This window comes from Alosa pseudoharengus, unplaced genomic scaffold (genome assembly GCF_046254945.1).
Source record: "Alosa pseudoharengus isolate Yale_2024_CS ecotype anadromous, Long Island Sound unplaced genomic scaffold, YU_APseudo_1.1 YU_APseudo_1.1_scf_9, whole genome shotgun sequence".
Classification (NCBI taxonomy): domain Eukaryota; kingdom Metazoa; phylum Chordata; class Actinopteri; order Clupeiformes; family Clupeidae; genus Alosa; species Alosa pseudoharengus.
In genome coordinates, this window is record NW_027468881.1 from 17,737,241 (window position 1) to 17,757,851 (window position 20,611).

General features: G+C 40.5%; 2 protein-coding genes across 3 annotated transcripts; one reads left to right on the forward strand and one right to left on the reverse strand.

Annotated features, from left to right (window-relative positions):
• The first annotated feature begins 1,367 nt into the window (after window positions 1–1,367).
• abt1 (activator of basal transcription 1) lies at window positions 1,368–4,842 on the forward strand. Of its 2 annotated transcripts, none has more exons than XM_076276139.1 (4): window positions 1,368–1,485; window positions 2,770–3,175; window positions 3,720–3,895; window positions 4,100–4,842. In XM_076276139.1, the coding sequence occupies exons 2-4, from the start codon at window positions 2,794–2,796 to the stop codon at window positions 4,478–4,480; spliced, it is 939 nt and encodes a 312-aa protein (XP_076132254.1). In that variant the 5' UTR covers window positions 1,368–1,485; window positions 2,770–2,793; the 3' UTR covers window positions 4,481–4,842. The 2 variants fall into 2 exon arrangements, with proteins under 2 accessions (XP_076132254.1, XP_076132253.1); XM_076276138.1 differs by having other exon boundaries at window positions 2,793–3,175.
• Window positions 4,784–18,875, reverse strand: comta (catechol-O-methyltransferase a). The gene is made up of 6 exons (XM_076276140.1): window positions 18,744–18,875; window positions 10,472–10,643; window positions 10,048–10,165; window positions 7,705–7,898; window positions 5,672–5,803; window positions 4,784–5,552 (listed from the first exon to the last, which is right to left on the reverse strand). Exons 2-6 carry the CDS (start codon window positions 10,640–10,642, stop codon window positions 5,373–5,375), a joined length of 795 nt encoding a protein of 264 aa, XP_076132255.1. The 5' UTR covers window position 10,643; window positions 18,744–18,875; the 3' UTR covers window positions 4,784–5,372.
• Between the last annotated feature and the right edge of the window lie 1,736 nt (window positions 18,876–20,611).

Sequence of the window (20,611 nt, forward strand, 5' to 3'; positions counted from 1 at the left end):
GACCCTGAATAAACTGATCAACATCTTGGACAATGAGTGTCACCCACTCCACAGCACTATTGTTAAGCAGAAGAGCCTGATCACCTGAAGACAAGGCTCACTGCCTTGCACAACAGACAGACTGAGGAAGTCATTTGTCCCCAGGGCCATTGTTTATTTTTTCTTGTTTATTTATTTAAAGGACAGTGCACATTGATCAACATTTCTGTAAATGTGCCAGTGTTAGCCAGCAGGCTAATTTTCAACTGTAGTCCATTGGCAAGATGTTATACTAGGCACATGGTGGCTAAAAAACCCCATATTAAATCACATAGCAATTGACATACAGCAATAGAACATAATGCCATAATACTAGCTCCAATAAAACATTTAAAACATAAGACATATAACCATACAGCCATACAACCCTTAAGGAATCATTGAACTGTTCAATGCTTCACTTAAGGGAAGAGGGGAGATAGACTTCTCTGCATAGTCTGTCTGCCTCTTCACCCCCTCCATGTTTGGATACTGTCTGTCCACTAGCCACTTTTTACCACTGTCTTTCTGCCGCACTGTTTGCGTGCTATATTAGCACATATACATAACCCCTCTCTCCATGCCACAGCCGAACTGTGGCCACACTTATACCTTTTCTTAATATAGTTATATAGATATATAGATATATAGACTTTATTCTTGCACTGTTGGACTTACTCATTTGCACTATCACCATGACACTCATTCACACAGAGCACCTTCCCTTACCTTACCTTATATGCACAGAGAATCACAGGCTCAGTCCCTGCCTCAATCATTGCAAGTGCCTCTTGATTGATTAATCACCCACTATGTGGATACTGTTTTTAGAATTGATTTAGATTAAGTGTTAGTTAGTATAATTTGTATTTTAGTATATTTAGTATATTCTTTATCTTATACTGCCCTTATTGCTTAGTTGTGTTTTTTATATTATATACTTTTAATTACTCTTTCTGCTGTTAGTGAATGTGTATTGTCTGTATGCTACTGAGACCTTGAATTTCCCCTGGGGATCAATAAAGTATCTATCTATCTATCTATCTATCTATCTATCTAAACACAGAGAGAGAGAGAGAGATCTTGAGTAAACGAATAAATGCACCCTGATGAATGGATTCTAAAGCTATATCGCCACCCTGTGTTAACATGGCTAACAGCAAGTCAATCAATGCGTGTGATAAAGAAACGCAAAACGCGTCATTAATATTCTCAATGTTACGATTTTTTCCCTAAAAGCTGAAGAAATCTCATATATCTAATCGATGCGACATTTGCCTATGCGAGATGATACAATGTAACAACATGTATATAATGGAACGTTCTGGACTTCCGAATGATCTGCGCATGTGCTTAACCTTTCATCCCACAACACGTGTTCAACCAGATTGGAGAATGCAATGCTTGAAATGAAACAGCATAAAGTTGTACAGTTTTCTGACGAAACATTTTAAATGACCAGTAAAGGTATGTAAAACATCTAATATTACCTTTGAATTTAGGGGTTTGAACTGTACGATGAAGAGTCAACCAAGCCTACTCGTTGCTTGAGGTAGCATCATTAGCTCGCTTGTAGTGTAGCTTGCTGGCTAATGTTATTATTAGGTTGACTAGCAAGTAACGTTAGCCATGATGTTAAAACACATTACACTCTGTGAGTTGTTTTAACTGTTGTGTTGTTTAGAAAAACTATAATAGTTGATTGACATTTTCTCCATGTGGTGGTTTGCCAGTGACATCGTTAACTGATTATTGCAACGTGTTTAAAGGGGAGTATAGTCAGCATTAATTAAAGTTAAGTTAGCCTTTCTGGTGCAGTCAATTTATGTCTCCTACTAGTAAGACATAAGGTGTCCTCACCTAAGCTATAAAGCATTTTAAAGCAGCACTATGGAGTTCTGGTAGCGAGCTAAGACTAAGCAACATGCTTAACCTCGCAAACACCACCAGGAGGAGGCATTGCAAGAAGCTTGCAAACATGCTAACAGGTTTGTTTTGGCGATGTATTTGCAGTGTCTGCTGTGAAAGGTTCTTTCATTTTTGCTGTGTGTTCCTACCTCGAACACAATACTGCATTGTGAATACACTATGGCGGGTGCAACAACACAGATGTTCTGTCTGTTTTGCACATGCTCTGCAGCGGGCCATGTACCAACAAAATGAATTTAAAGATTATACCAAAACTAGTTGCCTGATAAAAGCATGCCATTAAAAGCAGATTGTTGCCTTATGTAGGGCTGTCTTTATTTCTAAAGACCCACTGCGGCCATTTGGCCAACCCTATAATCTAATTTGAGTTCCTCAGTGATGCACATTCATAAGTCATAATAAATCCTTCCATAGCGAAGGAAGGAACAGTATACACCTTCTTTCTCATCCCTGAAGCATAGATTTACTTTTGAAATCCCCATGCTTCTGTCACAAAGGTTATGCTTCAAGGTATACACCACAGTACATACACCGACCATCTGGAAAACCGGCATGCAGTAACGCAATGCAAGTGTGTGAATTTAGGGTTAGTTGCCTGTGATTTGTCCTCCTACTTCAGTAAAGGTCAGAAAAATGGGCTAATCCATTTAGTTTTTTGGAGACCTGAGTTGATACACTGACAGTTCAAACCAGAAATCCTCTCAAATGATCTTTAGAGTGGTTTGCTCATAATGTCACCAAATGAACATGTCAAAAGGGTTAAAAGGGTTTTGCCGCAGTGGGTCTTTAAGGCTAATATTTTCCTGTGTTTCCACTCTTCAGCTGTTCACTATTTGTCTCTACAGAATGACGACCGAACAGGAACGTTATGTAAAAGTGACTGAAGATGTGACCAGTGACGGAACTGCAGAACAGACTGATCTTGCAAAAGAAGTTGGTCAGAGTGAACGTGCTGCTGAGGTCCACATCGAAGATCAGGAAGATCAGGAAGAGGAGGAGGAAGAGGATGGTTCAGAGGTGGACCATGAAGAAGACGCCAGCACAGCTGATCTTGGTGAACAGGACCAATTCATGGATGAGGGAGATGGACAAGACTTGAAAAGCGGCAAAAAGACTGTACCAGGAATAGTGTATATTGGACATATACCTCCCAGGTTACGACCCAGATATCTTAGGACCATGCTTGGTGCTTATGGAGAAATCGGGAGAATTTTCCTGATGCCTGAAAGTAAGAACTTCTAGTAGAATGAAATGCCTAGCATGTAATGTATTATTGAGGGTTCCCAAGGGGTCATGGAATTTCTGGAATATCATGGAATATTGGAAATTCTATTCCAGACATGGAAAGTCAGGGAATTTTTGGTGCAAAGACATGGAATATTAGGGAATTTTGTTGCAGCAGTTTAAAACGTACTTGTCAGAAGACATTAATACAAATATATTTCCATGCGAAGTTGGTGTATATCTGGTTATTAGCTTTACTGCTTGCTTGAGTAGTAACTTTGTTTATTTAATGCCCATTTATTCATCTCCCGCTCTAAAAAAGTAAAAGATTCTTCAACGCTACGCAGCTGCTCTGAAATCATTGGTCAATATATTGTACCATTCATTATATAACAAGTCATGGAAATTCAGGGAAAAGACATTTACATTTTAAGAATTTTACATTTGATTTAGAGTGGGAACCCTGATTATTATTATTATAAATGCAGGTGAATTGATCAGTGGTGAATGCAGCACTTTTTTTGAGCATTTCTTGTTTCTGCCCCTAGGTCGAATGGTCCGCAGAAAGAAAAAGAAGTCTGGCAGTAATGCCAGCAATTTCACTGAGGGCTGGGTGGAGTTCAGAGACAAGCGCATAGCCAAAAGGGTGGCCATCACCCTCAATAACACACCCATTGGAAACCGCAAGAAAAGCCGCTTTGCTGCTGACCTCTGGTCCATGAAGGTGCATATTTATTTAATCAACAATCTCTTGCAGAAAATTGATTGGATGGATAAAGAGCCAGGGAGAGACTGAATTTTATTTGAGTGTGTGCTTTTTTTGTTGATAGTTCGTTAAAAATATCATCTTTCTCCTCATTGATTAGTACTGTCATTGTGATCAATCAAACTTATCAATCCTCACCTGCTCTCCTGTTTACTGTGCCAGTATCTGCACAGGTTTAATTGGTGCCACCTGAGTGAGCGGCTGGCCTATGAGCAGACTGTGTATCACCAGCGCATGAGGACAGAAATCACTCAGGCCAAGAAGGAGACCAACTTCTACCTGGCCAGCGTGGAGAAGAGCCAGACCCTGGACAAGATCCGCAAGAAGAAGGAGAAGAAGGGCGAGAAGATGGAGGAGAAGACGTGGGACTTCAAACAGCGGCGCACCGAGGAGGAGATCCAGACGGGCAAGGCGAAGAAGAAGGGCCTGTCAAAGAAGAACCTCCAGAAGGCTCAGGAGAAAGCTAAGGTCATCCAGCAGAAGGCCCAATCCAACACCTCTCTGCTGGCCAAGATCTTCAACAGTGGAAGAGCACAGGACTGATTAACTTATTCAAATACTTGCATCAATATTCAGACAAACTGAATATATATATATAGACTTTACCAGTATCAGTGGTTTGACACTGTTTTTGTGCCTCTTGATGTCTCTCAGATTAGATGGATCTTTGTTGAGAAATTTGAATATTTTTTCCATAAATTGCATGAGTGCTATCCACGGCACTTACAAATAAACTGTAGGTATGTTTTGTTTTACTAACAGCTTGCAATAGCAGCAGCAACATCATTTTATAATTGTGCATGTAAAGGAAGTCACAAACCAGTGTACACCATTAAGAACAAAATGTGAAAATTGACACAAAACTTTGTTTTTTTCATAAAAAATGAAAGGATATGACATACAAATCTATTGTGCACGTGAGATACTTTTCATTAACAAAGGGTAAAGGGATTCGGTTGTCCTGGAGAGGGAGAGGACTAGGCAAATGTACAAACGCAACAATCGTTTAAGAAGCCAAATGGTGAATACACTTAAAATGTCTGACATTCTGTCCTAGTTCATGTTTAAAGCACTCACTATATTCACCATACACCTGCAATGCAACATGGTTTTACAGGGAGACTGTGGGTGTCTGTATTCTATTCATATTAAGACAAGTGATGAGGGCAAAACATCTATGAATTAAATTGTCCCAGTAAAGGTGAGTCGGGGAATCTGGTAGAGGATTGGCCGATTTCCTCAAATGTCAACAATCAAATTTACACCCCTCATGTCCGCTCCTCAGATTGAGCAGTAAAACAGTGTATGGCTGTCTGGTCCAAACCACTATATACAGTACAGGGTATTTTAATTGTGGACAGCACCTTTAAAGGTTAATTTTGTTTTCTTGTGATTGTGCTCCTCCTTTGGATAACCACATCTGCCCCCCTCAGTTTTATCCCAAGTAAACCGATTTCTCCAGGCCATCCTCCGCTTTAGTATACTCAAGGTGGGATTTAAAGTATTTGCTGTCATATTTAGGGCTACTCCGAACATAGGCAAGGTAGTCTGGGGTTCCCGGACAGATAACATTATCTGCCATCAGGACAGAACCCTTTCGTAGCAGTCCGCATTCCTGGGGGAAAAGAAAGGGAAAATGTTAATCTCAGTGTGGTGAAGTCTGTTGGCATTTAAAAGGTAGAACATGTCGAATCACTGAGCTAGAGAACTTGTGTAATTCAGAAAGCTGCTTGCCTCAAGTAATTTGGTGTCGGGAAGATATCGGTCTTTCCAGTGGTCCAGGAAAACCAAGTCAAAAGTTGTTATTCCAAATTGCTCCTTTATTTTGGGGATGATGTCTCCTGAAGGACCTTCTACCAACAAGACCTGTTGCATTGAAGTAGAATAAGTGACCATTTTAACGTTAGATGCATGGACAAACATAATTCCTAATGACATTTTTTAAAAAGGACTTGACATTTAGGGTTCTACAATGGTATTGTGCCTTTATGTGGATGCCACAACAGATAATTAATTATGAATGTGAGATAAATTGTAATCATATACAACCAACATATTTTACATACAGTGCAACCGGAAAGTTTTCAGACCCTTTTAAGTTTTCCACATTTTGTTTTGTTTCAGACTCATCTTAAAATGGATTCAATTTTTTCCTCATCAATCTGCACACAATACCCCAACACTCCACACTGCACAAAAAAGCAGTTGTTTTCAGTGTTTTGTAAATTTATAAAAAAATAAAAGACTGAAATATTTAATTTACATAAGTATTCAGACCCTTTGTTATGACACTTGCAATTGAGCTCTGGTGCATCCTTCTTCTATCAATGGTCCTTGAGATGCTTCTATAACTTGATTGGAGTCCACTTGTGCCTAAATTAATTCATTGGACATTATTAGTACATCTCCTTATATAAGGTCTCACAGATGATGGTGTATGTCAGAGTGAAAGCCAAGCCATAAGGTTGAGAGAATTGGTCAGACAGGTAACCAAGGACCCAATGGTCACTATGAATGAGATCCAGAGTTCCTTTGAGAGGATGAGAGAAGCATAAAGAAGGACAAACCACAAAATCATTCCACGAATCAGGCCTTTATGGTAGAGTGGACAGATGAAAGCCATTTTTTGCCGGGAATTTCCAAAAAAGCACCTGAACGACTCTCAGACCATGAGAAGTAAAATCATCTGGTTTGATGAAACCAACTATTTGGCCACAATTCCCAACGGTGTGTGTGGAAGAAACCAGGCACTGAGCTGCACTGATGTTTGTCCTTTATGCTTCTCTCATCCCCTCAAAGGAACTCTGGATGTCATTCATAGTGACCATTGGATCCTTGGTTACCTGTCTGACCAAGGCCCTTCATCCCGGATTACTCAGTTTGGCTGAGCGGCCAGATCTAGGAAGATCTGTTGGTTGTTCCAAACTTTTCCATTTGAGAATGATGGAGACTACTGTGCTCTTGGGCACTTTTAATGCTGCAGAAATGTTCTTGTATCCTTTCCCAGATCTGTGTCAACACTGTCTCGCAGGTCTACGGACAATTCTCTCGACCTCGTGGCTTGGTTTTCACTTTGCCATACACCATCATCTGTGAGATCTTATATAAAGAGATTTGTTAATTTCCTAATAATGTCCAGTGAATTAATTTAGGCACAGGTGGACTCTAATCAAGTTGTAGAAGCATCTCAAGGACCATTGATAGAAGTAGGATGCACCAGAGCTCAATTACAAGCGTCATAACAAAGGGTCTGAATACTTATGTAAATGGAATATTTCAGTCTTTTATTTTTTTTTATAAATTTACAAAACACTCCAAACACCTGTTTTTTGTGGAGTATTGGACTATTGTGTGTACTGTAGATTGATGAGAAAAAAATGAATTGAATCCATTTTAAGATGAGTCTGAAACATAACAAAATGTGGAAAACTTGAAAGGGTCTGAAAGCTTTCCCGTTGCACTGTAGTACTATGACGTGAAATTAAGTAAGTATGTAAGACACCCTGTCTCTATTGACCAATGTGTACCAATGTTTAATATTTCAAAATACAGTCTATTTTGTTTACTCTGTAGCCCTGCAGATATGTCTGGGTTGGTTTCTCAACTTGCTGACTGCAAAATTTAAAACCTTGATCTCTCAGACACCAAAGCATTCGCTATATGTAAACTCAGCTATCTTGTCTCCTGAAGTTGGACTGTTGATCTTGGCACAAAAAACCCCCAAAAAATTTGTCTTTACTTTTCATAAATTCAAACAACTCCATTACCTTCTCCTGTAGCCCAGCAAACTCAATGACCTGACGGGCCACCTTTGCGTAGTCTGGGTTAAACTCCAGAGTGATGAGTTTGGTCCCAGGCGCCAGTAGGCGGGCAATGCGCACTGTGGAGTACCCGCAGTAGGTGCCAAGTTCTAGAGTTGAGCCAGGACTGACCTCACACACCACAGAATCCAAGATGGTCCCTACACACACACACACACACACACAGTTGTAATGAATAGAGTACTTCAGTGACAACAAAAAGGCTGTGAACATCAACAGGATTCATTTCCATATCAAAACCCCATTAGACTCTTGCACTTACTCCTTAGTGCTGTTAATGGACAGCTTTTGTGGCATATGGGAACGATGCTGCACACATGCTTACAATACTTTCTCTTTTTCGCTTTGCAAATAACAATGTCCACAGACAAGGTAGAATATTTTGCATGACTTATAAAAGCATGATGTATTGCGACATCAGATGCAAGTCAAATTTGTAGTTTCTTATGTCTCATTCCATCGAACTACAGATCCGCTACCCGATCTGGCAAACTTACATAGTGCGGTTATAGCCGATAGAGGGCCGCAAAGCGAATGCAGAATTGCCGTTCACCCTGTTACGAGTTGATGAACCACTGAAACGATTTTGGAAACATTATTTTAAGGTATAAAAAACTCTTTGGTGTTGCTTTAATAGTTCCACATCAACTTGTTCAAACAGAGAGATTCTGAGTCTTTCTAAGTTATTCATTAAAATATATACATATATTAAATCATTCTACTATAAAGCCATTTAAATCAAAGTATATGTATGTTTTTTCATGTACATACATGTTCAACTGCCACCCTATGCAGCCATGCAGAAGTCCCAATGACCTAGCATTCAGCTGCAAACCTTCACTTCACATTCAGGGCAGTGTTGTTTGATATGACTGAGGGCTGTTCACTCCAGACTGAGGAGGCTAGCACTGATTGAGGAGAATGACTAGGAAACGTCAAATGGGAGCAGAAAGAAGAGGCTTACTCAACCTGCAAGACTGGCATGTACCACTAATGTTAAAAACTGAGCACTATGTTTCCTTTGAGCGCTGTAATCTCTGAAACATAACACGTCTAATCTGGACTTCACTAGGTTGCTGTATTATATACTGCTTCTGGTGTTCTTGTCTGATAGCCTGCATTAGAGATATCTGAGAAGACCCCAGCCTCAAGTTATTGTCAAAAGAAATTTTGGATATTTTAACAAGACAATTATTCATTTAATAGTGATATCCATGACATTTTTTTATTTTCTGAGCATTCTAACCTCACAATTATTTCCCTTTTAAGTTAATAAGCCCACTCAGAGTGAAAGACAGATCCAATCCATGGTTCACTCCGGAATGAAAGAAAATTAATTACAAATAAAAACACAAAATTCCCTCCCTACACATATGCAAACAGCTCTATATAAATGAGATGTGGTGAATGGCATTGTGTATGGGTTGAATAGTAGAAAACATTGTGCTGCCCTTTTCATTGATCCATCAAAAGCATTTGATTGATACACAAAAGCATATCACAAGAGCAGCACTCCTAAGGGTCTATATTTTAGCATCTGGTAAGATGACAAACTAAGTTTAGGCAGAAACTGGGCTTTTTTATATACAGACACATTTTCCAGTGCTGTGCAGGAAAATGATTATTGAGCCAGTGTTAGAATTAGATTATGGTGACTCCCACTGCTCCCACTGCTCTGAAACCACTGGACCTGGTCTATTATTCTGCCCTCCGCTTTATTACTGGTGATGCCTACAGCACCCATTATTGCACCCGCTAAGGTTGGTTGCTCCTCTCTCTCAGAGAGACGTGACTAACATTTATATTTACAAAGCCCTTATTGCCAAAAGCCCTCTTTATACTTCATCACTCTTCAATCAATTCAGTCAACACTACAGTATCAGACTTGCCATGATCATATATCACTTCAGGTACCAAAAGTTAACACAATTCTGTTAACACTGTTCCTGTAGGACTGCCTTTGTATATTATGCTCCAGTTACCTGGAATAAACTGCAGTCTATTTTCAAACTTTGTAAGCTTCCAACAGTTTGCAAATAAGATTTTAAATCTTCCGGGTTCAGAGTGCAATTGTTTGAAGTGATGTGATGTGTCCTATATTTGTATTCCTGTACTTGAACGACTGGTGGTCTAGTGGTATCTTTTAAGTATATCCTGTTTTTGTTTTATTTTCTTTTATTACTGTTTTGTTTCAACCACTTTGTGCTTTTAAATTGTACTATAATTTTATATCCGATCACTTTGCCGATGAAGTTTAATTTCTATGTACACTCAGGTGTCCTTTCCTACCTTTCTCGTCCCCCACGTTCATAGCCCACTCGCAACGCCGGCAGAAATGATCAATAGCGGAGATGACGCTCTGGGGATTCCCTTTGGTGGCGTTCTTCTGCACTGCTTTAAGGAGCCGCTGTGAGAGGAACAGGAGGGTCTGGTGTTGAATACCACTGTTGATTCTAATGAGTCTAAATAGCACTCCTCTGCAAGATTGCCGACAATATGCAATATGTAGATTTAAAATGTATTGCACACGGATCTGTGAGCTCCCAGCTTCATTGATTTCAATGCACAGAAACAGGATACACTGATAAATGCAGACATTACTATACAGTAAAAATCTTCATGCTGCTGATCTCATAAAAATGATGGCATTTGGCCCAGGTGTGCAGATGAGCCCATAAACAAATAGGTTTACAAACACAATCCACAAGGTCACCTGAGGTCGCGTAGAGCCTGTGATGAGGTCCAGGAAACGCTCAACGATGACATCATGCCACAGGAGTGCGGCCGAGGCATTGTACTGCACAGCTGCGGGGATGATCCAGAAGAAGAGGCTGTAGAGGACAGCTGCTCCAACCACACACGCCGACAGGACACCCAGCAGCATGCTGCGGTCAGTGGGGGAAAAGGGAGAACACAGATCACACACTCATTCAAGGAGCCATCTCAGATCATGGCCCTGGATACACGGGGGGCTGGCAGAGCATTTCGGTAATAGGTGAGAGGAGGAACTCGAGCTCAGAAAGTGAAGAACCCTCCTAGTTTATTTTAGTCATTTTCAAATGTTAATTCATTGTTAAATTATGTTAATTGGTGTTTTTCTGGAGGCAAAAGTAATAGGTGACATAAGATGGTGCATTGCATGGGTAGGGCAGGAATTTTTTTATTCTACCTTTGCTACCTGGCACCTCTTCAGTCAGTAGGTGAACTAAATACTGTATGATATGAGTGCACTCTTTTTCCTTCACCAAAACCAACAGTTAAACAAGTGGAAGCATTGTCAAGGAAATATAGGACAGAAACCACAATCTATGGGTCTATGGGTCATATACCTTTGCCTCCTTTCAATTATACCCTGCACAAAAAATGACATATGAACATAAAGCTTAATATCTGTAGTTTCATTACACTTTCACAGTCCTTCAAAATGTTAAACTTTTTGTGTTATTATTAACTACTTATCTTGGGAATAGTGCCAAATGCACAGTGCATTTCCACTTTTGGTCATAAGAATAGGTTCTTCTCATGATACTCACTCATATTTTAGACTGGTTCCCTCACCACGATGAGAAATACCTTTGCTCACCTACCTGTAGTCTGACTCATAATGCACAAGGCAAGCAGGGCTGTAGGTATTTATAATTTGTGAAATGTATATGCCACTCTGGACACTTTCCAAGTATTTCCGAGTTATTTCCCACCAATATCAGGCAGGAGAAAAGACAACAGAGAAAGCGGTCTCATTCAACAAATAGTACTAACCATGGTATGGACCAAGGACGATACATTTCATGAAATAAAAGAGGATGCACATTTGGTCCTTAAGACAAACCCTAACCCAAGACCAAACCTTCAGTGTAACATGGCAGAAATGTACCAAATATTATTACTGGGCCAATATAAACGTGTGACGTGTTTTACCCATCATTAAAGCAATGGTCCCTTGTGTACTTCTGGCTGTGTTTCTATAGCAAGCTGATGTTCAAGAATATAGCTGCAAGCAGCAATGTGGGGGCCAAGCAGTGCACTATAGCAGGAATGGAGTTGCCATGGCATGAGCAAGCACTCACCACAAGTTTGATTGCAATTGGATAAAGAATGGCTGAGAAATAAGCTCATTTACTTTGTTATAGTGCCCCTAGAGGCGAAAATTACACCAATGTCCTTGTGCGTTCTCAGAATCAGATACCAAGTCCCTGTACCAAGTTTGGACTTCATACATCAAAGCGTTGCTGAGATACGAGTTCACTTCCTGTATTGCAGCGCCCCCTATAGAGGCCAAATGATGCCAATTTCCTAGTGCGTCCTCACAATCAGATACCAAGTCCCTGTACCAAGTTTGGACTTCATACATTAAAGCGTAGCCGAGATGTTAGCCCACTTCCTGTTAGTCGGCATCGTCGCCATGTGTGATTGGCTGTCACGGGCAAATAAACTTGAAATTCAAAAATCGTATCGAAATTCGAAAATCAAAAAAAGTATAATTTGTGCGGCTCGGTCTGAAGATCATCTCCGCCAAGTTCCGTGAAAATCGGATGAAATTTGTAACCGCTGAAACTTTTCGTAGAAAATATTAAATCCAATATGGCGGAGGTCCAATATGGCGGAAAGTGACGGGATAGGGATCGATGAACTCGGGATGGTCCATAGATTCAGATGCTACCTGAATTGTGAAAATCAGACAAAAGAGTCAAGGATTAAGCGCATGAACGCATGTCCAGCATTGAACTGGTGGTGGCGCTAGAGTGTTCAATGTATATGCATGAAAATTGCTGTGAGTGATTGGGACAGTGTCCTGACTAATGGTATCGAGTTTTGTTCTGTTAACTCAAAGCGTCACGGAGATGTTAGTCCACTTCCTGTTTGGTGGCTTTGTCGCCGTATTTGATTGGCTGTCATGGGCAAACAAAAATGAAATTAAAAAAAATCTGGCAAGTATCGTTTGTGCGGCTCGGGCAGAAGATCATCTCCCCCAAGTCCCGTGAAAATCGGATGAAATTTGTAAGCGCTGAAACTTTTCGTAGAGTTTGGACTAAATCCAATATGGCGGAGGTCCAATATGGCGGAAAGTGACGGGATAGGAGTCGATGAACTCGGGATGGTCCAATGATTCAGACGCTACCTGAATTGTGAAAATCAGACAAAAGAGTCAAGGATCACGCGCATGAACGAATGTCCAGCATTGAACTGGCGGTGGCGCTAGAGTGTTCAATGTATATTCATAAAAATTGCTGTGAGTGATTGGGACAGTGTCGTGACTAATGTTATCGAGTTTTGTTATGTTAACTCAAAGTACCACAGAGATGTTCAATTTTCGGCCAGATTTTGACCTGTTGGTGGCGCTAGATGGCTGGGTTTAGAGGTCCGTAAATGAGCGTGAATGGTCAGTGGAGTGTCCCGAAACTCCACTATAACAAAGTAAATGAGCTTATTTCTCAGCCATTCTTTATCCAATTGCAATCAAACTTGCTGTGAGTGCTTGCTCATGCCATGGCAACGTCATTCCTGTTATAGTCAGTGTTGGGTGTAACGCGTTACAAAAGTAATGTAATTACTGTAATATATTGCTGTTTGCGGTAACGTGGTAATGTAAGGCATTACAAAAAAAATTGGGTAATATTTTACTCGGTACAAACTTCAGTAACGCGCGCTACAATGCATTTAACCCGAAATTAAGTGGTGTTTTGTTTTGATACATATTCGCAAACACCACGCGAGAACAACAGAGGAGAAAAAATCAGCGCAAAATAGTAGAACGTTATCTCCTGATAATGGTTGAATATGACTGCTGCAGCAGACTCGCAGGCGGACTCTATTTGCGAGATGGACATAAGCCTACGCTCATTATTTTCAGCTTGTCAGAGACAAGGCTATGAAGAACATAATAGTTAGTGCACTTTGTGTGCGAAACCGAAAGATCTCTCTATGCCTCGCGAAATAGCACAAGTAAATTAATGAAACATCTAAAGTAGTGCCACGCTAATCTTTTTGATTCTTGATAAAACACAAACTATGCTGTTGTGCATGTCAGCTTTGTGCTGTGAACTTGAATTGAAGAGAATAACGGGATAGAAATGCAGAAAAAGATTGTGTAGCCTGGCAGTGCCACCGCTCCCACCACGCGCATCACGCACTTTGCGTTGGGCACCAAAGGACAGAGGGGGCACCCAAATGTAACCAATGAATAGTAGCTTTATTGCAAACTGCGTTTCACTCTTCATCAATAACGTTTACAATGTCAAAATGCACTAACACGATGTTACATGCAAGTTTGATACCTTTTGGGTTCTCTCAATCACCACGTACTAGAATTGGTGGGTCTTCAATCATTCGTTTTCCAAGCATTTAGGCTACATGAAGCACATGATATGCTGAGTCGACTGAAACGCATTCCATTCAGATAGCTAGGTGGATACCAGGCTCATAATTCACTTGTATTCGCAAAACGAAATGTGAAGCAACATGTCATTGCATACTTCCATTTCCAAAGCAATGAAGGTTGCTTCAAACAACTTAACATTGTGCATATTATTGTTAATATTGTGCTATCAATGTAACTCAAACAAATAAGGCTTGTAAACAAGAGCTGGCAAAAGGGCATTATGACAACGTAAAGATCAATGCTCTTAAAGTGACAGTGCACCATTTATAGGTAAAACATAATTTCTTCAGAAATTAATGTTTAAAAACACACAGGTGTTTGAGTGTTTGAGTTATCATTTAAATGTCACTCACTCAAAGCCACTCACTTAGGGCACCGAAATGGCCAGCAGGCCACCATCTTGACATGTCTTTATTAAAGGAACCGTATGTAAAAAATGTATTTCAGTTAATCATAAAATTGCCCTGATATGTCACTAGACATTAAGATATCATGTTCATTTCAAATACTTATATCACTGACAACAGTAGTCTGGCCAGGATATTGTCATTTAAAAAGTGAAGTTGCAGCCCCTAACTGATGTTGATGTTGTCATGTTGTGTTTTGGCCTAATGCGCCACCCTCCACCTATCTACTAATCACAAAGTCAGTAGTGTTTCGTCATCCGGTTGCCAACTCTGCCAGTCAGAGGGGAGGGGAAGGGGATACACCGCTCTACAGTAATTTGAAAGTGATTGTAGTACCAGTTTTGGCCACAATCTTACATACGGTTCCTTTAAGCTTTGATTTACAATATAGTAGGCTCTCTATTGATTTTAATGAGTAGGCCTAGGCCTTAAAGTTACAGTATTTCTATCACAATTTAGCAGACTTTGACCTTTTGTCGGTTTTTAACAAAATTCTGACTATGATTGTTCCTTGTATTGCATCATGAGCACTGCGCCTATTGCATTCTACTGTTGTTAGCCTTAAGCCTAGCTCACTCATTATGCTAAACCACATCTCCCTCCATTGGAAGAGCAAGCTGCATTGAGCGTAATAAACTGCATTTAGAATGGCAAATTCATATTTCTAGATATTTTGGTGAAAGTAACTTAAAAGTAATGCAATAGTAGTGTAATGCCTTACAATTCAGAGACAGTAATATTATAATGTAACAAATTACTTTTAAAAGACAGTAATAAGTAATACATAATACATTATGATTTTGAAGTAACTTGCCCAACACTGGTTATAGTGCACTGCTTGGCCCCCACATTGCTGCTTGCAGCTATATTTGATCTTTGTAGTTGTTGTTTTAACTGTAACTTGACAACCAGTAATCTCTTTAAATTCATAGGAAAGGTCTCATGTGTAAGTTAACCTTTGGACTAACCTTTGGTTAGTCAGAAATTTCTGCTATGTATCCTAGATTTTTATGACTACATTCTAGTTCTTGTTCTTACTATCACTAGGAATACCTGATCCATTACTAGTATCTGACAAATACATTTTGAGGGGATTCATAGAAATTCAGATCAAGAATTTCTTATGGCATATTTACCCAGACTTTCTCATGTGCTCATGCCTTCAATCAATAGGCAGGCAAATATTTCCCTAAACCTGTGAACACTCTCAGAGTAGCCCTTAGGGAGGATGAAAAACAGCATGGGAAACGCCAAACATTCCTACTCAGTCAAAGCCGAGGGTCTAAGCTGGCTGGAGTTAGCAGAGGCTCAAAGCATACGTCAGTCTATCTGTGAGTGGGTAGTGGTGCCAGCGCCTTGCTCTCCTGTTGTTTCTATTTAAAATGAGTGGATTAGGGATATTGTGTAAACACCTCACTCAGGCTGGAATGTTGTTTCCGTGCCATTGTGGAAAAATGGCCACGTGCCAGAGGTGAAGAGCTGTGTCGAAAGGTTTTCCCATCATGTTGTCTTTATCTGCCTCTGACACAAGTGGCATGGGGTCATTGTCCAATTGGACCATTTCAACACAAAGCTGTGGCTCTCTCACAAATCGTCACATGAACCATGAGTCTGAATTTTGTAATTTTTGAAAAAGGCACCTCTCCGATTTGTTACCATTTTACACCTCAGTAAAGTAGGATACAGATAAAACTAGATGTACCGCATAGCGGTACAAAATATGACCGCCGCCCAGTCCTGTACATCCGTTCCGCGAAAAGAAATCACTTCAATTTGTCTCCATATTTTACTCCATCCCCCACTCTTGAAACTTTTGTGTATGCTTGTTTGGCATGCCTGAGTGTGTGTGTGCGGCTGCACAGAAAGTAGCCTACTGGTGCTGAAAAGGTGAATAGATTGTAGAATAGCCAAAGAAGATGTAGCATTGTTATAAAACCTTTAAAATCTCTAAACAATCACAAGTAGGGCAGTTCATCACAGTTCATCCATTGCAACTGGATTGATGAAAGGTCACTTACACCTGTAGGCTACATTGTATTTGGGAAAAGCAAAAGGTATCAGCATAATGTTATTTATTTATTTATTTATTTATAAACAAAAACATCTCTATCAGTTCCATGCCGTTTTCAACAGCTATCAAAAACAAAGGTCATTTTTGGATGGATGGATTTTTTGTGAATGTTTCTCCTTTTACATAAGATTTTAGTCATCTTTAGTTCATGTGATACTTTATTGTCAATGCACAAATTAAGTAACAGTAGTCTGAAACGAAATGCTGTTTTACATCTAACCAGTGGTGCAAATAACTGACATGTCCAAATGCATTTCCACAGAATTATTTTTGGAATCTGATCCCTTATCATACCTGTTCATTCTTACTCGTCGCTCGACTTATCGTGACTAAATTCAAGATGGCTGCAAACGCTAAACTTCGTGAAGATACTGTCTGTATAAATCGTCTTGTAAGTAAACTACCAGTGCTTTTTCAAAGTTCTCAATGTCTCGTTTTAAATGTCAGGGCCCTCGGAAGTCTACCAATGAAGTGTGGAGATACATTGAGCCTCGTAAATGGTGTAAAACAGTGATTTATTTGCATGGCTGTGCCGATGCCGAGGCACCACCATTGACCGCCTTGTTGGTAGCATCGGCTAACTAGCGCCAGATTTCGGAGTGCAGGGGACAAGCCGAGATGGGCTATGAGACATACGTTCACACTCGGTATCATGTTTCAAAACACTTTAGGTCAAAATCACACCGGAATTCTCCTTTAACTTCCAACAAAATTACGTCTCACTGCAACGATGCGCCATCTAGTGGACAAACGACTACTTATCGCCAATACTGGAAATGCAGCCATGATAATGATGATGAATATTTATTTTGGCTTTCTTTTAATCCTACTGAATTTGTAATTATGTATCGCCAGTTCTAATACCAATAGTATGTGGGTGCCTGTGTGTGTGTGCATGTGTATATTTGTGCACCGCCATCTACAGGCCAATGAGTGTACAGTCACTAAATGTACACATAACCTAATTTTTTTTAGACCCCCCCATGGATGAAATTCTACGAAACTTGGCATACCCCCAGAGAATGCCAGGTCAATCATACACATAAAATTTGGTGCAGTTCTGAACATCTTAACTGAAGATAGGGGCGATTAAAGCAGAATAATATTGCATTTTCATTTTTTACTGGGGGGGTGCAAATCACAAATGAGTGATTATGGGCCAGGTTGATGTGGGCCCTTGAGACCAACATACCATAAAAGATTCTTCATCCTCAGTGCCACGGTTCAGGTAGTTATTTAGGAAAAACTGCTTTTTTTGCGGTTCGGGGGGCCCAGCACGGGGGGGGGAGTGGCCCCCGGGGACGAAACGAAATTTTTCCGTAAAAGTCTAGTGGGGCTACATATCCACCAAATTTCATGTGCCCCGGTGGTTCGGTGTCCCGGGTATCGTTGACCAAAAATTCAGGAAGTAGATGACGGGAAAAAAAAAAAAAAAGCGGCGGTCATAATAAGTGTAGTGTTGCACAACCAGTGAGCCACTAATAGATAACATGCGCAGCACACTAAACAGACACTAAAGATTTAGCAAACACACTGTTCCCTGCCTTTTGCTCACACTAATAAAGTAGGTCTCATCGATCTTCATGTCTGCCAAGGGGCTTGGAGGGAGAGGAAATTAAAGCACAGCCAGATTTTGACTAGAGCACTGGCACATACATATTAATAACGGCTCAGCATGGTGCTACAAAATAAAACTCCACACAGAAACGCTTGAGTATCTGCTGCAGAATTACCCCTGTGTTACAGATGCACTAAATATTTAATGCAGAGTTTGTGCACATCAAATTAAGTAGTTGTTTGTTGAATGATATGAATTAAAACACAAGTTCTCGCATGTAGTTCAGATTGTCAATCTCCGGAAAAGATATTAATCAGTTGTAAACAGACGAGAGTTGTGAGCAATTTCTACACTACATGATGAATTAAAGATCTGCCCTGCTCGTGTTGGTATAGAAAACATGGTGGTGATTAAGAGTTGCTGAAGCACTGGTTCAGGAAAGTAAGCACGTGCACAACACACAACACACACTGACTGTTTTACAGCTGTTACATTTCCTCGAAGAGACGTTCACAAAAGAGCTGCTAGAAGATCATGCAAAACAGAAGGATTTTCAGCGCCACATCTTACTTCCTGCTGCAGCTGTCTCCACGCGTTCACAGATGATTCCTTTTTCCCCTTCTCTCCTTCGTTGCCCTCCTTCTCAGAGACTCTCTGCACACGAGAGCATTTAGTCTTCACCTCTGTCTCCTCCCTCCCTCCCTCCCTCTCTCGCTCTCCGTCTCTCACTCTCTCTCACACACACACTCTTCCACTCTCTTTTGTTCTGTCCCTTTGCCTTAGTGCTTTCCACTGAAAGAAATGTGCACTGCTGCTAGAGGTTCACCAGGCTCATGCATAGAGACAAATGTCCCTCAACCACACATCATGGGTGGACACACACACGCATGTACACCCTCTCAGACTGGCATATAGACTCATGCTCCCCTATAAGCAGCCATGAACACACTGCTAGGGAGAAGAGCTGAGCTCAGGCCAAATGGGCTGAGTTTTAAATCCCTCTTTAGCCAATCGTGCAGTAATCCCTCTCTTTCTTCTACCCTCTTCTCATCCCTCTTGCCACATCTCTCTCTCTCGCTTTCTGTCTCTCTCTCTGCCCCTCCCCCTTTTTCACTGGAACATACACATAAAGCTAACAAAGGAAAACCCTTGCACGTTTTTCAGACATGCTGAGCTATCTGGTGTGCTGCACGCAGGGATAACATCACATGGACATATGTCAGCCATACAAATAAAGGAGTGACATTTTTATACTACAAAGCTACCACAGGCCAATGTATAGTGAATGTTTTTAGTGTGGTGAAATATGCTGTTTTGAAGATAAAACGTCTCTAAATATTTCCTGCCGGTCCTTAGAAAACAATTTTTACTATTATTGATGTTAGCTTCTGCAAAGGGGCCAAAAGGACACAGGCTCTCCCCTTGGTCTTTCCTATCTGCCATCTACAATCTCCATCACCCACCCACATTCTCCTGCTCACTGAGTGCCTCTGTTCATCGCTGGCAATTATATGTGGCTAATGCTGCACTATTTTTCTTTGAAAGGAACGTTAATACTGCATCAACCAACTATTAATTTTAACTTAGCCTTTACCCTCTGGCTATGGTCGTATCCATTGAACATTAACTACACCTACTACCCTTCAAGTCTTTGTGGCAGTGGTTAAGTCAATATATCCGGTGATATAATCAAGAGTAGCTGCATGCACAGCTGTTTCAGATCATGTACTTGTTGATGAGAAGAGACTTATGGCCTAAAGTGTCTACTTGTATGTTTATTTATGGAAAAAAATATTATTTACTATTGAAAGTTTTCAAAAGCTTACAAACCATATCTTGATTTTCAGTGATATGTCACAGGCTTTGTTCAATCCCAGCGTTTATTGCTGCATTTATCAGGCACAATCAGTTTTCCTTTAACTAAACAGTGGCTACTTGTGGCTCAAGGGGGTACTTTATATTCAAATAGGGGCCACAATACATTATTAAGGCAAGGTCAGGCACACATTGCATGCCTACGGCCGAGGGGCTAAGGTTTCATCTAAGTCAAGCTGAGAGAGGCTTATCAGTGCTTGTTAGTTACTTCAGGTAAAATGTTCTACATGCTGACTGAACAGTCTCCAGCGTTCACTTTGTGAAACATAATACAATGGAGATCAATAATTAAAATGGTTGATTGCTGCGTGTAAAATGAGACACATAATGACAAAATTACGATGTTGTGTGGAATATGGGCCACACAATCATTATCTTAGTACAAGTTTGGCTACACGCAATATGCTTTTCCACGCCTTTGTTGTGTCCATGAGCTTTGTACTTTGAGGAGTATTTGCTGCTGGGGGGCTCATGGGCATGCCACAGTTATGACTCATTCTGAGCCTTTACTGCCCAGCATGGCCTAAAGTCCTCCAGGGCAGTAGGGCTTTGCAGGTTATGTT